Genomic DNA, 26682 nt, shown 5'->3' with positions numbered 1-26682 from the left:
TACTCTCTACGCTGAGGGACTGTCCCCCCCTCCTCAACCCAAGAACCAGGCTGATCCAGTGGGGAAGGTGTTGGGCTAGAAGTGAGAAGTCCTGGGTTCTAGTCTCCGATCAGCCATTGAAACCCCTGGGAGTCTTTGAGCGGTCTTTTCTCCTAGCCCAAGAGCCCGTGTGGCGTAGTGGTGAAGCTGCTGGACTAGGGGCAGGCAGACCCACATCCTAGCGCTCCCTTAGGCATGAAAGCCAGCTGGCAGACCTTAGGCCAGGCGCTCTCTCTCAGCCCTGCCACAAGCCTGCTCATAAACCAACCCCCTTGTGGCATCATGTCCCGATCGCTCTGCTGCAAGGACTGGGTGAGCGCAGGGGAAAAAGAAGTGGGCCCTGCATCGATCCTCAGGGCTGCAGCAGAGAGCGCCTCCACGGGCATTCCTACCTCCTTCTCCTCCCCCCTTGTCGGAAAGAGAATAAAGGCAGCCCACTTGAACCGCCTCAGCCCGGTGAAGCGGAGGAAAGGCACGCCACACTTTGCAACCCGGCCCCGGTCCCTTACTTGCACTGCAGCTCGGCCTTCTGGCAGTCAAAGCCATCGTACAGGCAGCCGCTGTTGTTGCACTGGACGTCGCACTTGCCGTCGTTGAAGTAGTTCCAGCACTGCAGAGCCTGGGTGCAGTTCTTCCAGGGGTCATTGAAGTTGAGTGAACAGTCCCCGCCGTCCCACCCGCAGGCATGGTTGTTGCACCTGGCGTCGCAGATCTTGTTGCCAGCCAGGCTGGGGCAGCCCGGAATTTCGCACGTCTCCTCCAGGAGGGGAGGGGTGATGTCCTGGCCGGGGCCTCCCCGGAACTCAAAGTCCAGGATGTGGCAGTTGAGGCCGTTGAAGTTGACGGGACAGAGGCACCGGTAGTGGGGCGGCTCCTTGGTGAACTGGCAAGTGCCCTCGTTGTAGCAGGGGCCGGAGTGGCACGGGCTGTGGGCTGGGAACTGGCACTCGGGGCCCGTGAAGCCCGGCGCGCACACGCACTTGGACTGCTGGGCAGTGGAGACGCAGGTCCCGCCGTTCAGGCACCACAGCACCCCACAGCTGCGCAAGTTGTTCTCGCAAGTGGCGCCATCCAAGCCCTGAGAGGGGAAGAACCGCAGGATCCTGCAACTGAAGGAGCACTGAGGCGGGGGCTATCCAGCCTCTGCGGGAACGCATCCAGCAAAGGGGGAACACGCTGCCCTCTGGGTCGTCAGGCCCACTGTCACTGCTCTTAGCTTTCTCCCAAGTGCCATCAAAAGCGGCCTTCCTAGGATTTACAGGCTGGTTCCACGTTCTCCCCTCTGGAAGAAGAGGACTTCCCGTGCCTTTTGTATCGGGAGAAGAGCCTCCCTCCCGGAGTTGTGGGCGCTCCATCGCTGGAGGTTTTCAAGAAAAGACTGGACAACCACTTGTCCAAGATGGTCTGAGGACTCCGGCCTTGGGCAGGGGGTCGGACTAGAAGACCTCAAGGTCCCTCCAAACCCCAGGATCTCTGATATCCCTGAGCCTCCTCTCCTTGTGACTTGATGGTTCCAGACCTTTCAGTGTCTCTCCTCAGAACTGCTTCCTAATCCCTTCCAGTCCCCGGCCCCTGGTTCCCCTTCTCTGAACCTGACCCCCTGAATCCTTTCAGAGGCCAGAACTGGACAGAGGACTTAAGGTGGGGTCTGACCAACACAGAATAAAGGCCAGGACTTTGGAGAAGGCCCTCCCATGGATCCAGCAAGAACCCACCATGGAAGGGGATGGCCTGTCGGTGGGGCAGAAGAGTCCTTTCCCACCCACCCACCGTCCAGCTCCCGTCCTGGTCAGATGTTGGGCCCCAGGGAACCCTGCGGGCGGGCTAGAGAGCAGCTGGATTTCCCCCAGGCATGATTAAGACAGCATTGCTCATCTTACTGAACCCGTGTTCATACAACCCATTTCACCTGCTTGCTGGATTAATTAATTTCTGCATTTGCACCATACGTGGAATCATAAACTCCCGAGTGGGGTGAGGTGGTACCCTCACATACCCTCCAAAAAGGCGGCCCACCTTGGTACATTTGGGGCAAACACGGCCACTAAGTCTTTAAGAACCCAGTTCGACCCATTCTGCAAACTCAGCCTTTCCATCACGATCCAGATGGGGGGACTGAGAAGCTGGGGCTTCACCATCCTGCTTGCGCCCCCACACTTCTAGGACCCTCCTCCCCTCTGGCCAAAAGCCGGCCACGTACCGGAGGACACCTGCAGATGTAGCCGTGTCGTGTGTTGCTGGCGACCGCGCAGGTTCCCCCGTTCCGGCAGGGTCTACTTTGGCAGCCGTTGACCACCATTTCACAATGCCGTCCTGGAGGGAACCAAAAAAGGGGTACGCGCTCAGCAACCAGTAAAAATAAAACATTACACACTTGCTGTGTGTCTTGCCTTAAGTCAAAATCCACATAATCCTCGGTGGTGGAACTAAAACACTATAAACAGTGGTTATGCCGGGACAGCAACAGATCGAAACTTGGCAACATTTTCTTTAAGCGCTCTGTATTAAGTGATTTAAAAGTAGGAAATATGAATTATTCTGTCCCTCCCTGCATTTTAACAAAGGAAAACGTTACGGGTACATCTTGACGATCATTACAGGAAGAGTATTTCCAGCCATCCCCAGACACAACTTCTACACAGACAAACGCATTTAGAATTAGGGAGTTACTGTCATTTCCTTCCAATTGTGTCAGAGGGAAAACTCTTCTGTAGTTTGTGAAGCGGGTTAAACAAATTGCAGACTGGAAGAGAGGGTCTTCAGGTTCTCCTCAACAAAGAACTGGTGGGAACTACATACGTTCAGATTTTCCGCAACTCAGCGTCAAACCCTCTTCATTTTAGCACAGCCCTTTCAAAGCCCCAAGAAATCAGCCACGGAGTGGATCAGCCACAGCAAGGCAAATTGCTAGCTATTTTTTTCCTCCAAGATAGTTTACAGTAATCCTATAGAATCATCCTTGTGAAGCCCCTAGATATAAATACTCATTTGAGCCCCTCAGACCACACGCAAGCGCAGTGCCTCCTTGCAATTCCTGGAAGCAGCATGTCTTTTTTCAGCTTCCACAGCAGCCTAAAACAAAGTCACTGTTTAAGAGCCACGTTCAAGGCACTTCTTTCTTTACAGGCCCCCACAGAAACCTGGAAAAAGACAAGGGTGCTTTGATGCACAGCGGAGAGGCGCTGTGCTTGCGCTCGGTCTGCAAGGACTCCTTCCTAATCGTTTGCAAAGGGTGCCTCAGTAGAGGTCATTCCAAGAAGGAAGAGGGGTTCAGAGGTACACCCAGAATACCCCAGATGGATGCTCTGGGGCCTTTCCCTTTCTCGCTAACCAACCTCACAGGGTTGTGGTTCTGGGAAACATGGAGGGAACATCCTGGACAAAAGGTGGGTCAGAAATTGGAAGGATGGATGGATGGATGGATGGATGGGTAGGGTAGGGTAGGGTAGGGTAGGGTAGGGTAGGGTAGGGTAGGGTAGGGTAGGGTAGGAAGGGAGGGAGGGAGGGAGGGAGGGACAGATGCGGCCAGTTTTAAAAGTAGTTAACTTGAGGGCTGTTTGCTTTTGGGGCTGTTTGCTTTTGGGGAATCCCAGCAGGCAGTCCTGGAGAGCAACATGGGAGGGGGGATGTTGCCCCCCTGTCCATGCCTCTGACTGGCCACTGCAGGACCCGGAGACGGGCCTTCGGTCCAACCCCACTTCCGGGCTCCCGAGATCTCCCCTGGCACTCACCAGTGTAACCCGGGCGGCATTCGCACTTGTAGTCATTGATTCTCTGCACGCAGTTCTGGGTCCCGCGCAGGTCGCATGGGTTCGAGAGGCACTCGTTGACGTCCCCCTCGCAGCGCTCCCCGACAAAGCCCGGCAGGCAGGTGCAGCTGTAGCCCCCCACCTTGTCGCTGCACTTCCCGTTGTTGAAGCACTTGGGGGCCAGGGTCTTGGGGTCCGTGGAGGGGCTGCAGTCGTCAATGTTGATCTCGCAGTGCACACCTGGGGGAGGTGGAGGGGGAAGCAGTCGGTTCACTGAGCGGGGCAGGCCCATCCCGTTCGTTCACGCATTGCGTCATCGCAAGGCTTGTACGCCACCCCGCAGAGTCAAGACGCAGCCTCCATATTTTGGAAGAGCAAAGGGGCAACTACCAGCTGTGAGCAGCTCGTTACCCACGCTCCTGTTTGAGCTCAAGCTGGCCTGGCAATTTTTCCGGTGTCGACAGAGAAGCGGCTTCCCACTGCTTCTTCTACGTCCCTGAGATTTCCTGGTAGTCTCCCATCCAATACAAGGTAGGTCCACCCCTGCTATCTTTTGAGATCAGCTAAGGTCAGCCAGGTGCTCCTACCTGCTATCACATTATTCCACTCTGGTCCAGGTTAAAACCTCACCAGTCTCGTAAAATGTGTTGTCTCCACGGTATTTAGGTGTTTTTGGAGCCCCAGAGGTGGGAAGCGAAGGAATGTGTGTGGCCAGCCCTTCGCCACCAGAGGGAGACAGACTTCACTTCTCTCTCCACACCGGGGAGCTCTGCCCCCCAACTCCCAGGGGCAGGGCCTCCCCACCTTCCATTCCAGCCCCCCACATCCCCACCTGCAAAAAGCCAGATGCTGCAACCCAGAGGCCTGACCCGAACCGAGTCGCTTTCTGGCTCCCTGAAGGGGCCAGGGCTTTCCACAGGGCCGGGGTCAAAAAAGTCTCTGCTTGGTGGCCCATCCCCTGCTGTTCCTGCCCGGCCAGCTTCGGTCTCTTACCCTGAGTTCCTCGGGGGCAGGAGCATTTGTAGGTGTTGAGCAGATCAATGCAAGTTCCTCCATTTTGGCAGGGGTGGGAAAGGCACTCCTTTATCTCCTCCGAGCAGTTTTGCCCGTGGTAGCCCGCCACGCACTGCAAAAGGGCAACGTAGATTCCTCTGAACTGTGCAAGAGAGCCGGGCTGCCCTGCCAGAGGGGGAGCTGGGGAGCATCTGCCTCTGAACGTTAGCTGGGAAACAAAGGAAGGGCCCGGTGCCCTGGCAAAGCACCCTTCCCAATCCGGCGCTGAGTTATGGACGGGGATCCTGCCTTCCTGAAAGAGGCCCTGGGTCCTCTGCAGCCGTGGAAGCCCACCAGCCCGCATCCTTTCTGGGCAGGAAGCCTACCTCGCAGGAGTAGCCTCCCAGATAGTCCGTGCAGGTCGCCCCGTTCTGGCAAGGATTTGGGGAGCACTCATCCACTTGCTCTTCGCAGTAGCTGCCCGTGTACCCAGGCTGGCAATGGCAGAAGTGGGTGTTGCCCTTGTCCATGCAGAGGCCGGAGTTCCTGCACAAGCGGGTGACATCAAGGCCTGCAAGAGCCACAGAGGGAGGCTGTCAGACGTGCGTGGCAGGCCGGGATGGAGCGGAGCGGGCCTGACAGGGGCACTTGGAGCAAAACAACCGTGGCATGGTATTTTTGCCCGACAAGTCCTTCCTCTTTCCTTGCCCTTTCTTGGTCTCGGGCACAAGCAACACCGTCCTCTTCAGGCTGAGAAGCGAGGGGCGGCCTCGGCACAGCTCCTCCCTCTGGCCCTTGCCCCCCACACCCAACGGCTGAGACAGGAAGATTCCCGTCTGATGGACTTCAAGGCAGGTCCTGGAATGGACCAGGCTCCTCCTGGATGGAGACTGAGGGCCCTGGAAGGAGGTCCCCCGTCCTCCAGCACGGAGGCGGAAAGCTGAACAGAAGGGGACGCACCTTGCCGCCGGGCAGCCACCTCGCAAGAGACGTTTGGTACGTCGCAGTACAGACCAGTCCAGCCGCTCGGGCACTCGCAGCGGTAGAGGTTATTGACTTGCCAGCACGTCCCTCCGTTTTTACAGGGTGAGGAGTCGCACCAGCGCACCAGGTTCTGCAGAGAAGTGGGGAAGAGGATGACGCATGCAATGGGGTGTCCTGCGGGCGCAGAGGCCCCAGCAGGCTAAGCGGAAGCCGAAAGAAGTCTTGGAGAGCGACCCCAGTGGGGACAGTCTCCAAGCGATGCATGGCGACAGCGAGCGGGAGCTCTGCTTCTGAATCTCACTTTGGCCATGACTTCGGGGCTCTGTTTCGCATTGCCTGCAACTCCGTAAGTGCCTAGTCTGAGCCAATACGACTGGACCACCTTGCGCGGATCCCGGAGATACTTTCTGCAGGATGCTGTGCCAGGACCCTCAAAACCGTTGCACAATGCCAGTTATCCACCACTGGACACACTGGCAGCCTCAATTCTGTCAGTTGTGTGCAAAACTCTGATCAATCATTGCCATGTTCTGCAATGCTCAACAACCTTTGAAACATGCTACCTAGCCAGGAAGAGGTGGAACTTCCCTCTAGAGGAACATCTCAGTTTAGGCAAGTGGGACATTTATCCTGGAATGCCAGCTTTGCAGGAGTCCCTCGGCTGCCTCCAGTGAAATAACTGACAGGTAGTAAAGCAAGACACCAGCAGGTAAAGCAAGGCCACAGCCTTCCTCCTCAGCATCCCCAAGGGACAAACCCAGCCAAAAATACAAAATGGTGAACAGGCTCATTGCCGTTCAAAGTATTTGCAAGCGCTTCCCTGCCTCTTTCCTTCCACTTCAGCCTTGATCCCTAAAGCCATGTTCTTCCCCACCAGTGCCTGACATTACAGGTAGTCCTTGTTTAGCAACTGCCTCATTTAGGGACTGTTCGCAGTTACGACGGTGATGAAAAATAGCTTTATGACCTGTCCTTGCATTTATGACCTTTGCAAGTCTGTAAAGCAAAGCTGAAGTCAGATTGCCAGTCCCCATTGTGGTCACTAAATGAGGACTACCTGTATGTCCTCCTCCTCTCCTTGAAAATCTGGAGAGAATATTCCACCCAGAGCACTGGGCTGGAATTGCTCCTTACCTGGCAATTGAGCCCAGTGTACCCCTGTGGGCAGGTGCATTTGTAAGTCCCATAGCTGTCCTGGCACGTTCCACCATTCAAGCAGGGCCTGGAGTCACACTCGTTGATGTCGTGTTCACAGTAAATGCCAGTGAAGCCGGGTGGGCAGACACAAGTAAAGGTGTTGATGCCGTCCACGCAGGTCGCCCCATTGAAGCAGGAGCTGAGTGACACGAGGAAGAGAGAGGGTCACCCACCCCTGACCTCACTTTACCCCTTGCATAAGCAGAGATGCCGGACCTTAGACGAAACGTGCGGACTGGGTAAGACAGGGTCCGTTTCAGTCCATCTGGCACGTCCTAGATCAATGTTTTTCAAACTTGGCGACTTTAAGACCTGTGGACATGCTGGCTGGGGAATTCTGGGAGTTGAAGTCCACGCACCTTAAAGTCGCCAGGTTTGAGAAACACCGTCCTGGATGAACCTACCTCTCCGTGCAGTCTGGAGTGTTGTGCTCACAGTGGATCCCGCTGAAGCCTGACGGGCAGGTGCAGGTGTAGCTGTTAACACAGTCCGTGCAGTTGGCTCCGTTCTTGCAGGGGTTGCTGGCGCACTCATCGATGTCCTCCTGACACACAGGGCCCTGGAAACCCGCCAGGCAGTTGCAGGAGAAGGCGTTGATGCTGTCGGAACAGGAGCCCCCGTTGTGGCAGGGGTCTGCAGGGGAGAGGAGGCAGGCTGGTAATGCATTCACAGCGCCAGGGAGAGGAAAAGGGGCCCTTGGGGCCCTTGGGGCCCCTCTCCCACTCAGTGCAGAGTACCCGAGAGATGGCTGTCCATGCCTTGCTTCAACAGACCCCTGGAAAGTGAACCCCACACCTCTGGGCTCCCTGGCTCTAGCGTGCCCGGAATCTGCCTTCCTAGAATTTCCAAGCATGTCTCTGGAATAAGCCAGCGAGGCCTGGCAAGGGATGCCCCCGGGCTTTGCCAAGGCAGCAACACCTTTTCTCCTCCGACACCCCCGAGAGCAGGCTTTCCCAAGAGGCGACCTGCAGATATGTTCCTACTCTGTTGGTCCAGACGACAAGAGGTGCCCTTGGGGGGAGGCAGGTTTCCCCCTGCAAACAGCAGTTTCGAAAGGCACCAAGTCTGCTGCCCAGGATGCCCGCCAAGAGCTCAGTTAACACTTGGGCCCCACTCAGGCCCGGGGTCTAATCTGGAGCTCCTTCCCTGGGTGAGCTTGGATCCTTACTAGGTTGACAATCGTCAACGTCCGTTTCACAGCTGTCCCCCGTGAAACCCGGCCTGCACACGCAGCGGTAGCTCCCGTTGGTGTTCTGGCACGTGGCGCCATTCCGACACGGACTCTTCACACACTCGTTGATGTCGATCTCGCAAGTTTGCCCTGAGAAGTGAACGGAGAGGATGATTGAAAACGCTGTAAACAGAGTTCCAAATAACGCTCAATGCTTCTCTTGACTTGCTGTACTTCTAAGGTCACTCGGTGAGGGTCGCTCCTGAAGGGCGCACCTGTTCTTTTGCAGCCCACTGTGTCATTTACCTATTTAGAAAACCCTGAGATCTCTCCTTTCCATGACTTACATCCAATGTGGATTACCAGAATAAAAATTCCACAAAAGGACGTTAAATTAATTCATAACAACCAGGAAGTGCAGCAGTAAAACCCAGTAATATATGTGTCCGAGGACTGAAAACACAGCAAGGGAAGAACTCAGGGTCAAGACTATGGAAAGAAAGCAAAGAAACAGTGAAAAATAATACACTTAAAAGGCAAAAACCAGAATGAACAAGGAGGCTTTCAAACAGTGGGGAAAAGATGTCCAAAAAGGCTGTCCATTTCTCGGGACAAGCTTAAAAATTGGATAGTCAGGGCCGCACGCTAATTGTTACAACAGTCTGGTAGTTTTCATTCTAGTGGGTTCATCGGAAACAAAATCACCAAAACGATTTGCTCTTTAGACTTTCGTACCCACTGAGATGCAGCCAAACTGCTCGCCCTAATTAATGAATTAAACCAGCCTCTGTGATGTTACCCCCTTTCTCCTAAGATCCTCTTTATGCATTTGCCCTTGGCTGGCTGACTATAATTAATAATTTAATTCCCATAACGAATAAAGATAAACTAGTTCAGCCTGAATACACATATACTGTATATTCTTCTATATGGAAGTTACAGAAGGAGTTGCAGTGAAGCCTCAATTTAATGGACCCCCCTAACTTTTGGATGTTACAAACCACCTCACTTCTGTCCCTGAAGTCCATCATAACTGAAGTAGTAGAAGGCAGTTAAGCCTGCATTAACTTCATGGTTATCCGTGGGGATTTATGCCAACTGCGTTGTGACAAAATGACAGAAACAGATGCAAATGATGTCATTTATCTGCACCCTGACATCACTGGGATCACCATGCCGTTGTGCCATGCAAACGACATCAAATGCCATGATGATATACTTTCATCTTTTAAAGCCTCTAAATAAAAACCGCACCTCCTGGATGTTGGCGGGGGGGGGGGGAGATCAAAGCCATCCCTGCATCTTGCGGGGCAATAACACCGCCCTGGACTTCCAGGGGCAAGTAAGAAGACAGGCAGCTAAATTCGACACTCCGTCCCCAACCCCTGCTCTTAATCTTGCTTCCAACCTTAACCAGAGTTTGCAAATGCACATTTACAAAGAAGCAGGTATAAAAATAGCTGCGGAGTCCTTGGGGCTCTCTGAGCTTGGTGGTTTGCTTGTAGACGTTTCATTACCTGACTAGGTAACACCATCAGTGCACTGATGATATTACCTAATCAGGTAATGAAATGTCTACAAGCAAACCACCAAGCTCAGAGAGCACCAAAGACTCCACAGTTCAACCCTGAGCTACAGATATTCTCTTTATTGGATAAAAATAGCTCTTGACTAACTTAACAGTGGAGTTTGCAGCCAGAGGTCACCTACTGAGATAACTGAAGTAGGATTATGGAGCAGAGGTGGCCACCGTTCCTAGTTTGCATATCCCAGGTAGGCTCCCTTAAACACCGAAGTGGAAGAGGCTCTCTTCTCCATGTCTGAGAACTTCTGGATGGTCACCACACGACCATGATCCAGCAGGGCTCTTCTGAGGTTCTTAATTAGCCAGCTCGTTAAGACTAATTAGGATTGAGAGATGCTTCATTAAGCATCAGCTAATGGTTTAGACCTGCAGTCTCAGTTTACGTGCAAACCGGAAAGAAAGCGCAGCAGAGGGAGGTATAAAGTATTGTGCTGGGGACCCAAAGGCACTTCCACACGTACTGTAAAAATCATTTAACATTCACTGTGAGGATCCATCTGGAAAGGAAATGTTATGCTTTGTTGGAAATGTCTACGTCTACAATTATTTAACCCCATTCATTAGCTCAAACGCAGAAGCCTTCCAGTTGGGTGGACATCAATGCCCAGAATGCCCCAGGCGGTGTAGCCACCCGGTGAGAATTCTGGGAGCTGAAGTCTGCCCGCCTGCAGGTGCCCAGTGCAGGGATATGCAATTCAGAAGCTTGTGCTGGAGGAAAACCGAAATTCGATCTACAAAAAATGCTTTGCTCTTCACAGGTTTGCATCCACCAAGGTGCAGTCAAGCCTACAACCCCTGTGATGTTACTCCCTTTCCCCCAGCATCTTCTTCATGCGTTTGCCTTGGCTGACTGAGCTCTGCCAGGCTAACAGGAGTCATAAGCCCCACCGAGGGGGTGTCAGAAAGCCACAAGGCCCCCTTGTACCTTGCCACCCCGGAAGGCAGGTGCATGAGAAACTCTCGTAGTCCTCCGACTCTCGGCACTTGCCGCCATTCTTGCAGGGACCGTCCGCGCAGGGCGCCAGCACATCCCGGCATGTGGGACCTACGGTTGGAAAGAAAACTTGGGTTGGCTGCAGCCTCGTTGCCCGCCTGACACGGTGTGGAGGCCGTTTCCTCTTCATCCCGCTACCCGAGACGCCTCTGGCTGGATCTCAGGCACGAGCGTGCGCAGCTGAGATCTTTCCTCCCGATCTTTGAGGACAGACGGCAGGGCTGACTGACATTCCCACAGATTTCACAATGGGCTATGAATAGCACGGGGCTGTCCCCACATCCCTCTGAGAACAGCCTGGCTGCTCTGGAGTTTCTCCAAGATATTTTCTCCTTGGGGAAGGAATTCGTCCATGCAGGGGGACATTTGGGGAATGGGAGTTGTCCAAACAGCACTCTCAAAATTCACCTGGGGGTGCTTGGTTACCCTGACCTGAACCACAATGGAGGAAAAAGCATGTTTTCTTTGAAAGCCTCTTATCCAGCCCTCCTTTCCTGTTTACTAACGCCCTCCTTCCCTCCATAACATGGCCTTCTCCGTCAGCCAGTTGCATCTAGCGGCCTTTCTCTGTTTTCCAGGACCTTCTACTTGCTCACCCTCCCACCCCCAAAATCTCCTGGGTTGTTTCCCCAGCAACCAGCAAAGGCAGGAAAGTCATTACTTCCTCCAATTGTGCAAAGGTTGCCATTTTGTGCAGCAAGAGGAAGCAGGAAATGAGCAGAGAGGCAGAAACGCCTACTCGGCAAAAATGCCGTCCTCCTGAGCTGGTGATGCGCCGTACGTTTTTCCAGAAGGGACGCCAACGGGGCGACGTTTGCAAAGACAGAAAAACAACCCTCGCCCGAAAGGACCATGCAGTGGCGGGAGAAGTTTGCACGTGTGAAAATCTAAGGTGGGGCAAGTGAGAAAACCATGCGTGAGAATTTAGGGGAAGAAGCAAATTTTGTTTGGCAAATCCCATGACTTTCCTTCCCAACTTTTGGAGGGGCTAAAACAACTGAGTTATTCAGCCCTTATTTTCGCATCTTAAATCTTTCCGATCACGCCTCATTATCAGGGAAGAATGGATAGCGTGCTGTCAGATGCAGAGAGCAACGGAACGGCCGGGGGGATAGGTATTTGGGGAAGGCAATTTGGCAACCGCCCTCCAGGTTTGGACATTTTGGGGCTCCTCAGAGAAGTGGACTAAACCCCCCTCCAGTATGGACAAAGGCTGGAGTGACACTTCCACTAGAGTTCCCTCAGCTGGACATGGTTGCTTTGGATCGGGGATGGGCAACGTTTGGTGGCCAGGAGCTCCATCTTTGGAAGTGGAGATCCAGGAGGGCCAGTGAGAGGGCCAGCAGGCTTTAGGTGAAAACCACGAGGTCAATTGCCTCCCTGTCCAGAAACGCAAGAGAAACCAGAAGCGTGTGACGTTTGTCCTTCCGGTCCTGTCCCCAGCTATTCTGGGACAACATGGCCGCAGTGATCTCTGAAGGAAGCGCCTACCGGAGAGTTTGTTCTCTCACCAGTATAGGGTGGGAGGCAGTTGCACTGGTAGCGAGCAATGTCATCAATGCACGTTCCCTGGTTCAGGCAAGGGTTGGAAGCGCATTCGTTGACGTTGATCTGGCAGTTGGGTCCTGGGGAAAGAAGGAGATCTACAGGGTCCCACCTAAATCTGTGGGACCCCAGAGCCACCAACCTGGAACAGCAACAGGCCAGACATTCTGAGGGCTTCCTAAGAAACCCGGAGGGGCCAGACTGAGGTCAACGGCTTGAGTGGCCCACCTCCCCAAATATGGATTGTCTGTCCAAGCCAACCCTCCCTTGGAAAGGCGTTAAACTAAGACCTTCCAATTTAGTCAATGGTGATTTATTTACAGTATTTGGGCTTCCTTTTTCTTGAATACCTATTCTAAGCTGATGATCAACATGTAAAAGACGACAAACCTAGCCACTTTTAGAGGGGAGAAACCAGGGTTAGGTCTGGGGTTCTTACCACTGAATCCATCTTGGCAGGTGCAAAGGTAACCGCTGGTCATGTCCTTGCAGGTTCCACCATTCACACAAGGGTTGGACTCACATTCGTTGTTGTTGATGTCACAATTTGTCCCACTCCAGCCTGGGTCGCAATCACACTTGTAGCTTTGATTCCAGGAAAGAGAGAAAAAGCACACGTTTATTGTATTCTGCTGCTTTTTAAAAAAATAATCCTTGCCTTTGGATGCCCCTGGGCCACCTCTATTCTCTGTGCAGCGCACAAACGTCCTTAAAAAACCTAGGGGTAGGTTTGAGTAGCAGTAGTAAGAACAGCGTGCAAAGGTTGCATTATGTCCAGCAGCCATATAATATTAGTGAATCTAAAACAGTTCCTTAAAAGGCCTGGAAGAACAAAAATAGGTCTTGCAAGGGCCAGTTCACACCTAATGTTATTGGGAAGGACACCCTACTGATGGGTGCCCCGCTTCTCCCTTGTCCCTCGGGGAAGGGTGCCTGGAAAATGGCTTTGGATTGAGATTTTGAGGTTTAAGGGGTATAAATGGGAGGAAGTGTTCCAGGCCAATTCTCTGTTCTCTTCCTGCACTTTTTATTTCTTCTTTCTTTGCTCCTTTTATTCTTTATTAGTTTGTGCTAGTTTTTATGCTCTTCGTGAAACTTTTAATAACATTTATATGTATAAAAAAACCCAGCAGACCCCAGTGGAGAGTCTAACTTGCCCATGGCAGTCACCTTATACATTTCTGCTCAAGAACATGGCTTTCAATTCTCCCTCCCCTGTAGACCGTTTCTGGCGGCCACTCTGTGCATGTTCATCAGGACAGAGGCTCCCAATAAGAGGCCCAACTGGTAAGTCCTGCGTGCCATCAACGAACGCTGCCCGGGCAGCTCATTCAGCAAAGAGCCTGTGGCAGTGGGAACACTGGGCTTGAGGCACTCAGGGCTACAAAACAGAGTAGGACATTGCTATCAGTGGACTGGTAGTGGCCAGGGTGGTGTTTCTACATGCCCTAGAGGCACCCCAGAAGTTGCTCCTGGTGGGATGGTGCCCCTTCTACTGGGCAGTTTACCACTCCACCACGTCCTAGAAACCTCGGAAGCTATTTCAGTCTGGACCAGAATTTTGGTCCAACCAGCTCAGCGTGGCACAGAATGATGGATGATGGTTCTCCAGGGTCTCGTCAGGGACTTTGCAGGCCCTTCACCTGGGGAGGCTGGAGGTAGAATTTGGGACTTTCTGCAGGCCAAGCAAATCAGGTGCTTGGCCACCCCCTTATCGCCTATTCTCCTCAAATTCTGGATTTTATTCCCACCAAAGTTCCAGCTCTGAGATTAAAAGAACAATACGGCATAAATGCGTTCCATGCCTTTATTCTTTTGTTAAAATTGTTAAAATTCTTTTGTTTAAATCTGATTAGTACATCTTTAAAAAATAGGCACTTATTGATTTCAGTCATATCTTTCCTCCCAAGGCTTCATACCGTCTCTTCCAACAACCCAGTGAGGTAGGTTGGGCTAAGACAGCATGACCAGGTTAAGGTCATCCAGGAGCTTCCACGATTGAGCACCCACCTGAACCCACATTTCCTTGGTCCCAATCCAACACCCTAATCCTTGGTTTCCCAAGGGCAGCCCACAGAAGTGAGTATTGCACCATGCAGCTGCCTGGCTCCCGACCCTGATTTTTAACTAGAATAAAAGTTTTAAGAAATGAGTCAATGGGAATCTGAGGGTGCTCTAAAACAATCCATCCCACTCCTGTTTGATTTGATTTGATTGAAAGGCCTCTGGCCCCCCAGGCATTCTCAGAAAGGAAAAAGAAAGGCGCTCACACTCAGCACACCGCCACTCCCCCGAAGCGCCCACAATAAACTCTGAGATTTCCCAGAGGCCCAAGCGATCTCCCCCCAAAAGTGCCCCCCCGCTGGCGAGTGCCCCTCCCACACGGCTGCAGCCTTGCCCGACACTCACCCGTTCAGCCCATCGTGGCACTTCCCGTGGACGCAGGGGTTGCTGTTGCACTCGTTCACTTCCGACAGGCACAAGGGGTCCTGGAAGCCTTCCGGGCAGAGGCAGGTGAAGCCGTTGATGCCATCCCTGCAGGTGCCACCGTTGTGGCAAGGGTTGCTCTCGCACTCGTCCACGTTGATGCTGCACATCCGCCCTGCACAAGAGGAGAGGAACCAGTGGCACCCTGATCCCGGTGCCGCAAAGCCCACAGGTGGAGGAGGGCACCTACTCACTGCTCTCCATCCCGCCCTCACCTGTGTATCCCGGCTCACAGGTGCATTCGTAGCCATTAATCTTGTCAACACATTTGCCATAATCACACGGGTTGCTGGCACATTCGTCCAGGTTGATTTCACAACTGGGTCCTTCGGAAAGATAAACAGCAGTTAGCAAAACGGGCCAGGGGTGGGAATCTGGTGTGAAGCCAAAGGCATTTGTGAGTGACTGGCTTTCAGGGGGCTCCTGTCTCAATGTCTCCCCCGGAACCATGACGCCCTATTTCTTCTCGGCGACTAATGTCTATGCAACCGTTTCTCAAAGAGTGGGGCTCTGGAAAATCTCAGGACTGTTTTAAGAAAGTTTCTCTAGTCCAAATCCAGGTATGGAGGTGTGTGTGCTGAAACCTTAGAACGCCGAAGGAACTGTCACTCCCACAAGAGTGGGACAGAGGCAAGAGAAAAGCAAATGACGAACCAGGTTTTTAGCAGACGTAGCAACAGGACTTTCACTCCGTGCTGCTCCCGATGTCAGCAGAACCATCGTCAACAAGATTTCGCAAAATTTAAATCTTACACAACAACCGGCAACTGGGGTAAGACTCAGAGTTTGCCCTGCCAGGACAAAAATTTGTTTGGGCTGTTCCCCACAAGTCCTGCCAGTGATAAAGGGAACCGTCTCCAACAAAGGTGAGACCAGGTTCAATTCTGGAGACCAGCACATAAAAGCTGTAAGGTTCCCCATGATCAGTGAAGAGACTCGCCTCTTCTCTGTTAGAAAGGAAACCAGGAAGCCTGCTCTGATGTGCGTGGCACAGACTGGTTCCAGAAGGGAGATCGTTCAGGTGCTGAAATTCCTGTCACTCCATCCCATTCATCTCCATAAATCTTGTGGAGGAGAAGCCTGGAGGAATCGTGCTTGGAAGACAACTGCTCCTGGTTCAGGCCAGACCTGTCCTCCATCAGCTTGCCCCAGTTGGTGCCTTCCAGACAGAGGGAGAACGTTGGCAATTTCAGCCCCAACATATCTGGGAGACGCCAGGTGGGGCAGGCCCAAACGTCTCCAGGGCTTCTTTCCTCGACCTGAAATACGTGGGTGGCTACAGACTGGTCACCAAGATGGCTGTGCTCCAGCCTTTTGTGGGAAGGCCAGAGAGAAGGCCCGCCCCCTCCTTACCTGTGGTCCCTTTGAGGCAGAGGCAGGTGTAGGCATTGTTCCTGTCCTGGCAGGTGCCCCCATTCTTGCAGGGCTGGCTTTGGCACTCGTTGATGTTGATGTCACAGAGATGCCCGGTGTACCCAGGCTGACAGAGGCAGGTAAAGGAGGCAATGCCATCCCGGCACGTGCCATAGTGGCAGGGATCAGGGTTACATTCGTCGATGTCAGTCTCGCAGTGGGTGCCGGAAAAGCCTGGGGCACAGAGAGAAGGAAAAGGGCATGGAGATCCCGAAGAGCCGCGCTGAGGCCCGGAGCAGCAAAGGCAGCAGATGCACCAGTTCCACGGGGCAGCCAAGACAGAACAACCAGGCATCCTTCTTCCCTCGGTCAGGCTGCTGGGAAGAGCGGCTGGCCTAGTCTAGCGCTCAGCCGGCAGCAGATGCCTCTGGGGACGGTCCCCCCAGCCGGTTGTCCTTAAGCCTGGTTAGGAACCCGGCAGCTAGAAATGAGCTCGCCCGCTAAACACCGCACTTCCTTATCCGAGGGGTTGGACTACACCTCCCAGAGTTCCCAGCCAGAATGATGGGGGTCCGTGAGAAAGAAAAGGAGCTTGGCTGAGTGGGCCATTCAAGAAGGGGCAAGTCCTCATTCACCAGAGAATAACATGGCCTCGGTCTGCATCGAGGCGGTCCTCCCTAACGTGGGGCCAACGTCTTGCCGGGAGCTCGCTAGATTCCTGACCTCAATCTGACGTTAGAAAACCCAATTCTTTAAATTCAAAAGAATATTAATCAAGTGGCGAGCTTGTGTGCTGTAAAAGAGTGCCATTCTTGTTCCTGCCCCCCCCCCCATGAACTCTGGGGCATCTCAGAAAGCGTGAATGGCGGCTGGCTACAAAACCAGGGTACCCGCAAGCAAGAAATGGTCGCGAGGGAAACCGGGCATGTTTGTACCCGGCCACTTTGGAGCGACAGCCTGAGGTAGCCCACCAGGGTAGCCATTTGGGAGGGCACCCCTGATTCCAAGCAAACCCGCCAGCCATGGCTGCTGCTTGAGAAGCTGCCACGGCGTTGGTGGGGCTCCTTTGTGGTTTGGACTGCCCGGGGGTCTCCCCATGGCAGGGCTACCGAGACGCTGCAGGGAACGTGGGGCAGGAGACAGGCCGAGGGACGAAGAGGCTGCCGCGCAGGGAACAGCAGCGAGCCGGGCTCCGTCCGGGGGGAGCGTCGTCCTCTCTCAAACACAAGCGCTTTTCTTCTGCCTCCCCCCGCCGGAGCCGCTCTCGCCCCTGCCTGTCTGGATCCGGCTCAGGGAGGCGGTCCAGGGAATTCAAAAGGGAACAACAGCAGCCCCATTCTCTCGCCCTCCTCCAGCGGGGGGGTGCGCAGCCCGAGGCCGCGGACAAAAGCGGGAGGGCGGCGGGGGGGCGCGGGCAGCCAGACAAAGTGGGCCTTTGACTGCCCCCACCCCTCCCCACCCGGGAAGCCCACATTGCAGCTTTTCATCGCCGCTGCTGCCCGACCAAGACGCTCATTAGGGAAGACGGCTCTGGCAGCAGTCCGGCCCCACAAAAGTCCCTCTGTTTGCCGTGGGGGCTCCGGGCCTCGGTTTTGTCCAAGGGCGCCTTGAGTTTCCCTTGCTGAGCGCACCCAGCCCTGGGCTCTGGGCGGGGGGGCAGCCCTCTTCTTCTCCTGCCCAGAGGCGAGGGGCCGGAAAAGAGGGCGATGGTGGGGTGACCCGTCCCGCCAGTTCGGGAGGCAGGAAACAGGGGCGCCCCCGCTCTGCCGCCCCCCTCCCAGCTTCAACTTTTGCAGGATTCCTCACAGACCCAGCTAACTCTGTCTGTTCGTTTTTCCTTTTTCTTCCTTTTTCCCCCTGGGCCAGGCCTGCAGTATGGAATAACTTGGGGGCACCTGGAGAAACAAAGCAGGTTAAAACGGCTTCTCGTTTAGGGCTACTTTTCTTTTAAGGCCACTGGTTGGGGTGATTTTAATGACGGTATTGAACTTTACATTGAATCCTAGATGCCATTAGCCACTTAGGACAGGAAAGGGGTCCTAAGTGGTCCTAACACACGCGTATGTAAAACAATTTCCGGTAGAAAGAGGGAGCAGGGAATCTGCCTGGGGAGAATCACACCAGCCAGGACAGGAGCTACGCTCATCCCTTTGGTCAGCGCGTGGCCGTCATGCTGGTGCTGTTCATGATCCACGTGGCCAAAAGCTGCCTTCCATAAACAGCCAGCGTTCAGTGCCTACCCGCGAGACCAGGAAGTGTGCATGCGTGTGTGTGCGTGTGTGTGTGAGTGTGTGTGTGAGAGAGAGAGAGAGAGAGAGAGAGATTTCTCCAATATTCAGCAAGCTTTAAGCCGCTGCAGGCTTCACCAGTTAACAAAAAGAAGTCCCTGTTTAGTGCCTTTTGAACGGAGAAATTCAGAAGAATCATGATCCTTCATTCTTACTTTTTATGTTTGTGTATGCATGTATGTATGTGTATACACACACACACAGAAACATATATATACACACACACACATATATACATACACACATACACACTACCATTTTCCAAAATATTCCACAGCAAGAACAGATGCACATTTTTTTCCACATCATATCAGCAATTAAACCAAGACTCAGTTAGAAAGGGAAGAGCAACAGCCTGCTTTGAAGGACCCTCCAAGCCAGTTTCCGAGACCCCGCAGCCCGACCACCTTCTTTTCCTTGCAATAAAGCTGTCTGTTCAGAACCTGGGCCAGAATCCTGGTTTCTTGGCCATGTGCTTGACCCCTGATTCTGGCACTGCCTTAGAGGCAACCCTTCCTCTGTCCTGACAGCAGGGAGGGTCGCAGTTAGAAACCAAATTTGCGAATGAAAAAGCCTGCATTGGCTTAGCATCCCGTCACACAAAACCATCAAGAAAGGGAGTTGGTTCACATCACCAACAGGACCTTGTAGACAAGACTGGCCAGCTGCCCCCCTCGCTTACCTTCAGTGCATTCACATGTGTAAGAGTTTTGTCCATCCACACATTTGGCTCCGTTCTTGCAGGGCGTGCTGGCACATTCGTCAATGTCGTACTGACACTGGTGACCATTAAATCCTGTGGGGAGAAGAAACGGGGAGAGCGCGTGAGCCCAGGATCCTTCAGCTCCTGCTTGCCCCCCTGGGAAGAACCCCTTGGAATCAAGGTGGGGGACTTTTTCTGTTTCAGATGACCCCACACGCTCCAGGACTGAAACAACACACAGAAACAGATTTTTTACACCGACACCTTCCGCGAACAAAAAGGGACTCAAAATGACCTAAAAGATTGATTTTATGGAAGGTGTTGGGGAGGGAGGGGTGCAAGTGCATCCTCCCCCTCTTTTAAACCATGCAAAGAAGGGTGTGTAGCCAGACAAGCAAAAAATAATTGTGACTGGAAGGATTTTCAAGAGCCTGTTCATACAATATCCTTTCCCTCTGCTCTTCCTACCAGCACTTTCAGACAGACTGACAAAAAGTTGGCTTCGGCTGGGTGTTCAATAATTATGGCCGTTTCCTGCACAGAACCTGGAGGACCAGAAGAATTTCTTTCCCATCTTGCTCCAAAAGAGCATCATGAGAAATGAAATCTAAGTCAGCTGATGGGACGGTGGGGGGGGTGCTGCCCACATCCCATGTTGTCTTTCCTCCTAGCGATTTTTAAAGTTCCACCTTGGACTGTAGTAATGGCAGACCACTATTTCCACCGGCCTCCTTGGCTTCCCCGGCCCTGGGACTTCATTCCACGACAGGAATAAAGCCATGGCTACAGACCCAAATGAAATCAAAGAGGACTATGGGGCTGACAACTGCACAAACATCGTTAATCACCGTCCATTTTCTCAGATGGAGAATGTGATCCACGGAGGTTTGGGTCATAATACACCGGTTTATCTTTAAGATGCCACAAAACGTGGATTTTGCTGCCAAAAACTCGCCCAGTTACCCCTTTGCAAACACACTCGCTGCCTGGCTTGGCCCAGCATTCACAAAACACGCTGAACGAATCAACCGCATCAGGGAGGGACTGGATGGTCTGCTCACACAACCAAACCACATGCTTAGCAGCCCATTTGTGCCTGGTCTTGCACCGATCCTTCTCATGCCCTTAAGCTGTTCTCAATCACTCGATTACGCTGCCCTCACAGCCAGCCTGGAGATGAAATGAGGCTGCAAAGATTACTCTTTCCCACACACACGCTCACACACACACACAGATACCAAACACACTCTTTTTGCAGTGACTGCGTTTCCCTTGCAGTAGTAGGCAGAAGGTGCACTTTCCGAGTCATTGGCACTTGGTCCCACGCTTTTTCTCAGCCCACTGCCGTGGCGATTTTGGACGTGGTCTGGATGAGCAACGGCTACCCCTGAAGCCTCCGCATAAAAGCCCGCTTCAAGGATGAGCCGCCCCCTCCCCGATCTCTTGCTCTACCCCACAACCTCAACATCCTCCCTGTCCAGCTATTCCCAAACTGGGGCCCTCTCCAAGCCCCAAACTCTGCTCTCCCAATGGAAGAGGCAGAAGTGAGCCTTCCAAAAGGCTCGTTTTTACTTATCGGCAGAAAGGAATCTTCTCCTTCTGCATCAGAGGCAACCAGCGTGGCTGTTCGTGGGGCACCTGGCGAATGGGATCTACAGAAAGATCCACATGGCCCCCTTTCCCTTGTGGCGGTCATCGGCTTGGCTGGAGGTGTATTTTCAGCTCAGGAATGCCCGAAGAGGAGGGCAAACCAGGCCAGCCCCATGGATACCCTGGGGGCGTTCAAGCATGGGTCTGTCTCAGGCAGACACTGCACTGGAGGTGTAAAACAGGACGAATGGCATTTCCTACGGCACATCAGGAATAAGCGTAAATCGGAATAAGTGCCCATTGGCTATAATTCCTTCAGCGCTGCAGGTGGGAGAGAGGATTTAAGAGTGCAGGGGTAATAATCTTAACGGTGCAGGGGTAATAATCTTGGGCTGGACTAAGAAGACGTAGGTTTGAGTCTCCCTAAGCCCCAGAGCTCTTAGCCCAACCTACTTCAAGGGGATCAGACCAAAGCAGACCCTCGTGAGATTTCCAAGGAAAAGGTGGCATTTATGCCTAGTAAATAAAACTAGGGGCCGGGACAAAGCAGGCTTCCAGAAATTCAGAGAAAAACAGCTCCTCCTTTTCAATGCCTACCGCACATTATTAACTTCCTTTATTAACCCACTTTGCTAAACCCATGGATCCAACCACCCCTTCACTGGCCATTCCCCAACCCGGTTTGGGGCTGGGCTGGGGAGGCAGAAAAGGGGTGTAAATCCAATAACGTCCCCCTTCTCTCGCCTTCTGATCTTGCCTTCCCTGCAACACAATCTCATCCTAGGCTTCTTCTGCAAGGGACACCAGAGACTCCAAAACACGAAAACATGCAGCAAAGATAAAGAACCGGAGAGAATGTAAGAGGCAGTGACTATGTCTTTGCAATTCTTTGTCCCCCCCAAAAGATGCCCACATTTCCACCTGCTTGGTTTCTCGCAGAACTTTCTAAAAAGTTCATTAAAGAGGAACGCCCCACATCATCAACCGCTGTCCCTCTCCCCACCCATCAGATGGGTATCCAGGAATAGACAGCCACTGGACACGGAGGCTTTCTCTCCCAATCATGCACAATAGTCGTGATAGTCCCTCGAAGGAGGGCGGGGCAACCTTTCAGAACTTCAAGAGCCCCTCCTCAGCACACCCTGTTCTCCTCTGAGTTGCCCAAAGCAAGAATAGCCCACCCCCCAGCCTCGGCCACTTCCCCCAACTGCCCGCTTTGGCCAGCCTTAAATCCGCCAGCGTTCGCATCGCCTCTGGGCGGTGGATTAGTTCCAGCTCTGTCTGCACTACAAAGAATTTTGTGCTGAAGGCAAAGATCGATCCGTCTTCTCCGACACCCCCTCCCCACCTCACGTACCCATGGGGCACACACAAGCAAACTCGTTGATCTTGTCCACGCAGTTCCCGTGCATGCAGGGGCTGCTGGCACACTCGTCCGTGTTGATTTCGCAGTAAACGCCCTCGTATCCTGCGGGGATGAAAAACAGAGATGAACGGGGAACCCCGCGGTCTCTTTTTCCACTGGAACTGGGTCAAGACACACCGGGCAAAATAGGCCGCCATCCGACGCCCCGTCCCCACTCGCTCTCCAGCTTCATGGAAAGGCCCTGCTGTCACACCGAGGGGTGCCACGACGAAGCCTTGGCCTCCGCCCTTACCCTCAGCCAGCCTCGCAATACTCCCCATCACCTTCCTGCCCTTCCACTCACTACTAATTTCCTAACGCAGCAACCTTTACTTGCAGCTAAGCGTCCTCGCTCTTCCTTGGGTATCTTCCTCAACATCCTCGCTTTGCTGTTTTAATATACCGCACCTCAGCCTTCTGCCAATCTTAGGGCACGCTGAAGCCCTCCACCGAATGAAGTTTTAACTCCTCGGAGTTGTGGTCAGCCATCCCGCCCCGCGGCTCAATTTCCAATGCTCTTGACAAGTGATCAATCCAGGCCTTTGGAAAGCAGGCTCTGGCTGGGTGCCCAAGAAGGGCAGAGGGAAGGGAGAAAGGAGGAGTTGGGAAAACAGGGCCCAGCACCAGATTCTCAACCCTCCGGCTGACTTTATATGGGTCAGTTAAAGGCCTACAGGCAGGTTCATTTGCAGACCAAGCTCAAACTGGCTGTTTTACCTGTGTTGGCGTTTTTATGGCTGTTCTGCAGATCCGGCCTGTTTGGTTAATTTATCGTGCGTGTGTTACATGTGAACTTAGCCACTAGGTTCGCTGGGGTTGGCGGCTTGTAGTTCGAGCTGTGGTGGGCAACCTAACCACTGTCTTAAGAGGTTGCTTGACCCACTGGACTGGGCTCAGCATGATATGGGAATGCAGCAATTCTGTTTGGTTAATGCGGGCTTAGTCGGTTGAGGACCCAGACTTTTATTGGCCCTGGCTCGCCCACCACAGCTTCAGCCCTACCCACGCTTGGCACATGGCCCTCAGCGGACTGTTGCAAGGGGACTGCATTGGAGGGCACCTTGGGAAGCTGGTGCAATCGCAAAAGCAAGCCAAGCGCTGAACGAGCGGAAAACAGGGTCTTCCTCCTCAGCCGCTGCTCCACCCAGCGCACCCCTAAGGCCTCGAGAGCAGCCTGTGCGAGGGGCACGGAAGGAAAGGGGGGGGTGGCAGGCTTACCTGGCATGCAAATGCACTGGAAGACCCCAATCTGGTCTAAGCAGGTGGCATCATTCTGGCACGGGTTGGAGGAGCACTCGTTCACATCAATCTCACACCGGGGGCCTGAGTAGCCTGTCTGACACTGGCACTGGAAGGAGCCCTCTGTGTTGATGCACTTCCCAGCGTGCTCGCAGGGATTGGCACCTGCCGGACCAAAGGAGGGAGAAGTCAGGGTCCCCCGTCAGGCCGAGGGAGGCAGCGTCCCTAGAAGGCGGTGTGCCAGTTGGCCAACAGGGCCAGTCAGGGCTACAAGGAGGCCTTGTCTGAGCCCTTCTCTTCAAGTCATCCCCTCCCCGATCCAAAAGCAACCCCTCTCCCCAGCAGCTTGTCCAACCAACACAACACTGCAGCAAATAAGGCAAATGTAATCCCCCCCCCGCCGGGGCTTCTGAGAACAAAACAGACTCGGGGAGGCTGTTACAGAGCCCTGCACCATTTGCTTTGGGTTCCCCGAAGTGGTCCAAACTGACCCCCAAGGGTCGATGGCACTCTCCAAGGGGTCGATGTTATTCTTATTATTTGTAGTACTGTTAGAGTCGTGTTTATTAAATCATCTTCATATAATAAATGTTTGGGGGTCGATGAACAATCTGGAACTTCATGGAGGGGTCGATGAGCGGAAGGGTTTGGGGACCCCAATCCAAACCGACACTCTCCGCATCCAGGGGCAGAGAATTTCACAGGTCACCTTTTCACACGCCCAAAGACCTTCCTTGTTTGCCCCGAGTCTCCCTGCATTTCGTCCCAAGGGCTGACCTGCCTGCCCCTGCCCTATGGCCGGTTGTCTGCCCGTTCCTCACCCAGCTTTCTTCCACTCAGGACTGGCTCGCAGCATCAGCCTCCACGCGTACCACTCCCACCCGGTGCCAGCAGCCCCGATGCTGGAGGTGGACCCCTTACCCAGCAAGCATTCGTCCACGTCCTGGTTGCAGGCAGGCCCCATGTACCCTGACGGGCAGGTGCAGATGGCTCTCCCAGTGACCGGGTTGGTGTCGCAGTTGGACCCTTCGTTGCAAGGGTTGCTGATGCAGGCGTCGTTGAGGTGGCAGAGCAACCCTGGAGAGAGGGCGAGGCTGGGCTCAGAAAGGGACTCTCCCTTTCTCGCTCCTCCGACGGCCCACAGGCTGACCAGCAGACAGTCAGTGGCCACACTGCTACAACGGCTACTGAACTGCATGCTTGCGTGCTATACTGAACCGCATCCTAGCCAGACGGGCTGGGTTTGCATTGCGGGCTAAGCCAGTAAAATAAGCGGATAGTTAGTACAATATTTTAAGCGCTAACTAAATTAGCATGGCGGGAGAATGCAGTCGCTCAGGTCTTCAACAGACCTGGTTTAAGTGGGTTAGGGGAACACAGCCACAGGGTGCCTGGCCTGTGGTGCACTGAAAATGCCCCAAATGACCAACAGCAACATCTGGAAACCTCCGAGAACGCAGGGACCATCCACCTCTTGCTCTTAGATAGTCTTCCCCAGCCAGGCCTCTTCCAAATGTGTTGGGACTGCAACTCCCAGAATTCCTGGCACGTTCCTGTAATCCCAGTGCCTCCAGAGGGAAGCAGGTAGGGGAAGGCTACACAATATGCAGAAAAGTGACACAGCTGCACTGTCCCAGGGAAAACTGCAGGATTGTCCTGCTGAGAATTAAGGCATCTGTTCTCACATGCCTTCACAGCTTAAAAAGAAACTAACGACCAACCCACCAAACTTCTAGCAGAAGGAGATGAAATTCTTTTTGCTGTGCAGTCAGACTCCTGTTAGGTGGTTCCTGCTTTCCCTGTTGCTACTTTTCCCATCCTGCTACACCCACCCTCTCCCTTGAATACGCACCTGTCCGCCCGTGTGGGCATTCGCAATAGAAGGAGGCCACCCGGTCGTGGCAAGTGGCCCCCATGAAGCAAGCCGCGCTGGCACAATCATCAATGTTCTCGCTGCAATCTTCGCCAGTCCAACCATTGACACAGACGCAGTTGTAGCCACCATGGGTGTTGTGGCAGGTGCCACCATTCTGGCAAGCATTGGGAATCAACTGACATTCATCCACGTCTTCAGCACAATACTGGCCTAGAAGAGTAAGAATGGGGTTGTTCAAGTTGCTGCTGGGGTGGAAGACTCAGAATCGGTGCCAATCAAAGTCTCTATGGTATTCCCAGGAGAACGGCAGGAAATGCTATATTTAGGTTCAAAAATATAATGAAGTCTGTTGGCTGAGTATTAAGCTTGCTTGTCCTTTAGCACATATACAACTGCAACCAAACCCTGCGTTTTTATTATGTATGCCTGGAACACACCACCAGGTGACACGGGCCTTCAGGTCAGTGATGCAAGATCTGAAGAATCTTCCACAATAACCCGATGTTTCCAGAAAAGTCTCCCCAACTCTCCCAAGCACTTTATTTCTTTGTAAAATGGGGATATTAGAGGAGGAGAGAATTACGGATGGGGAAGGGGCTAATGAATTAGAATGAAGCCCCCAAATGGGAGCTGTCTTGGTTTCAGAAATCCTAATTTTAGAAACCACAAATTATGGTAAAAAAGAAAGCAAGCTGGAGGGTTGGATTTCAAGTTCAGCTCAAGCCAAACTTCAGCATTTCCCCAAATTCACCACTATTTCGAGGCATTTCAAGCCCGACATCAGCACTGGTGCCAGATGGGCCACTGGCCTTGGGAAGTGTAGTCCAAGACACTGAGGGAAAGGCGGGTTAGGGAAGGCTGGTCCGAAGACATAAAGCGGTGTCTGGGAGACCTGTGTCCACCTGGGCAAAGTCAGGCTTTGGGGCCCCCCAACTGCCCCATCCGAGCACCCTCACCTGTCCATTCAGGAGGGCACTGACAGTTGTAGGTGTTCACCCCGTCCACGCAGGTCCCTCCGTTCTTGCAGCTGTGTCCCGGACAATCGTCTAGGTTCTCTTCGCAGTTCTGGCCTGCGAAGCCTGCCATGCAGAGAGGAGCGAAAGGACGGATGAGATCCATTCTCAGCCCCCTCTGATGAGGAATGAAAACATCCGGGGTGGCAAACCCGGAAAAAGACCCTCTTTTCTTTGCAGAAGATCCGAGGTTTAATTTTCAGCATCCCCAGGCAGGGCTGTAAGAGACTCCAAATCTAGAAATTGCTGCCGGTCAGTGCAGGCAAACTGGGGCTAAATGGACAGGCTGACTCAATAAAAAGCCATGGCGGGTTAACATTTTATTTAACGTAGCTTTCTTAGCAACACTACGTCTGCCACTACGTTCTTCTGCCTTTTTTTTTTCTGGTTTCCCAGTCTAGCCTACAGCTTTGGGATTTCTTATCCATTCCTTTGTAATTATTTACAGGTAGACCTTGTTCAGCCACCACA

General features: G+C 53.2%; 1 protein-coding gene across 2 annotated transcripts in view; it reads right to left on the bottom strand.

The window, feature by feature from the left end:
* Positions 1-26682, bottom strand: part of NOTCH1 (notch receptor 1) — an 80938-nt gene that overhangs the window by 14717 nt on the left and 39539 nt on the right. Inside the window, exons 5-25 of one of the 2 annotated variants that reach the window (XM_088147212.1) lie at positions 26155-26277; positions 25175-25408; positions 24244-24399; positions 23302-23487; positions 22036-22146; positions 19068-19181; positions 16098-16331; positions 14960-15070; positions 14667-14859; positions 12697-12842; positions 12224-12337; positions 10644-10763; positions 8131-8283; positions 7367-7595; positions 6900-7101; positions 5742-5895; positions 5168-5352; positions 4782-4914; positions 3771-4028; positions 2240-2352; positions 549-1117 (exon numbers count right to left, since the gene is read on the bottom strand). In XM_088147212.1, the coding sequence (XP_088003338.1) occupies positions 549-1117; positions 2240-2352; positions 3771-4028; positions 4782-4914; positions 5168-5352; positions 5742-5895; positions 6900-7101; positions 7367-7595; positions 8131-8283; positions 10644-10763; positions 12224-12337; positions 12697-12842; positions 14667-14859; positions 14960-15070; positions 16098-16331; positions 19068-19181; positions 22036-22146; positions 23302-23487; positions 24244-24399; positions 25175-25408; positions 26155-26277 (3838 nt within the window). The remainder of the gene's footprint in view (positions 1-548; positions 1118-2239; positions 2353-3770; positions 4029-4781; positions 4915-5167; positions 5353-5741; positions 5896-6899; positions 7102-7366; positions 7596-8130; positions 8284-10643; positions 10764-12223; positions 12338-12696; positions 12843-14666; positions 14860-14959; positions 15071-16097; positions 16332-19067; positions 19182-22035; positions 22147-23301; positions 23488-24243; positions 24400-25174; positions 25409-26154; positions 26278-26682) is intronic. The other variant, XM_088147213.1, reaches the window with a different exon arrangement.

Source organism: Python bivittatus, unplaced genomic scaffold (assembly GCF_059951505.1).
Source record: "Python bivittatus isolate LINGU-HERP-01145 unplaced genomic scaffold, Pbiv_v1 ctg000160_np1212, whole genome shotgun sequence".
NCBI classification, from domain to species: domain Eukaryota; kingdom Metazoa; phylum Chordata; class Lepidosauria; order Squamata; family Pythonidae; genus Python; species Python bivittatus.
The sequence above is the reverse complement of the archived record's forward strand: the minus strand, read 5'-3'. Positions and strand labels throughout refer to the sequence as shown.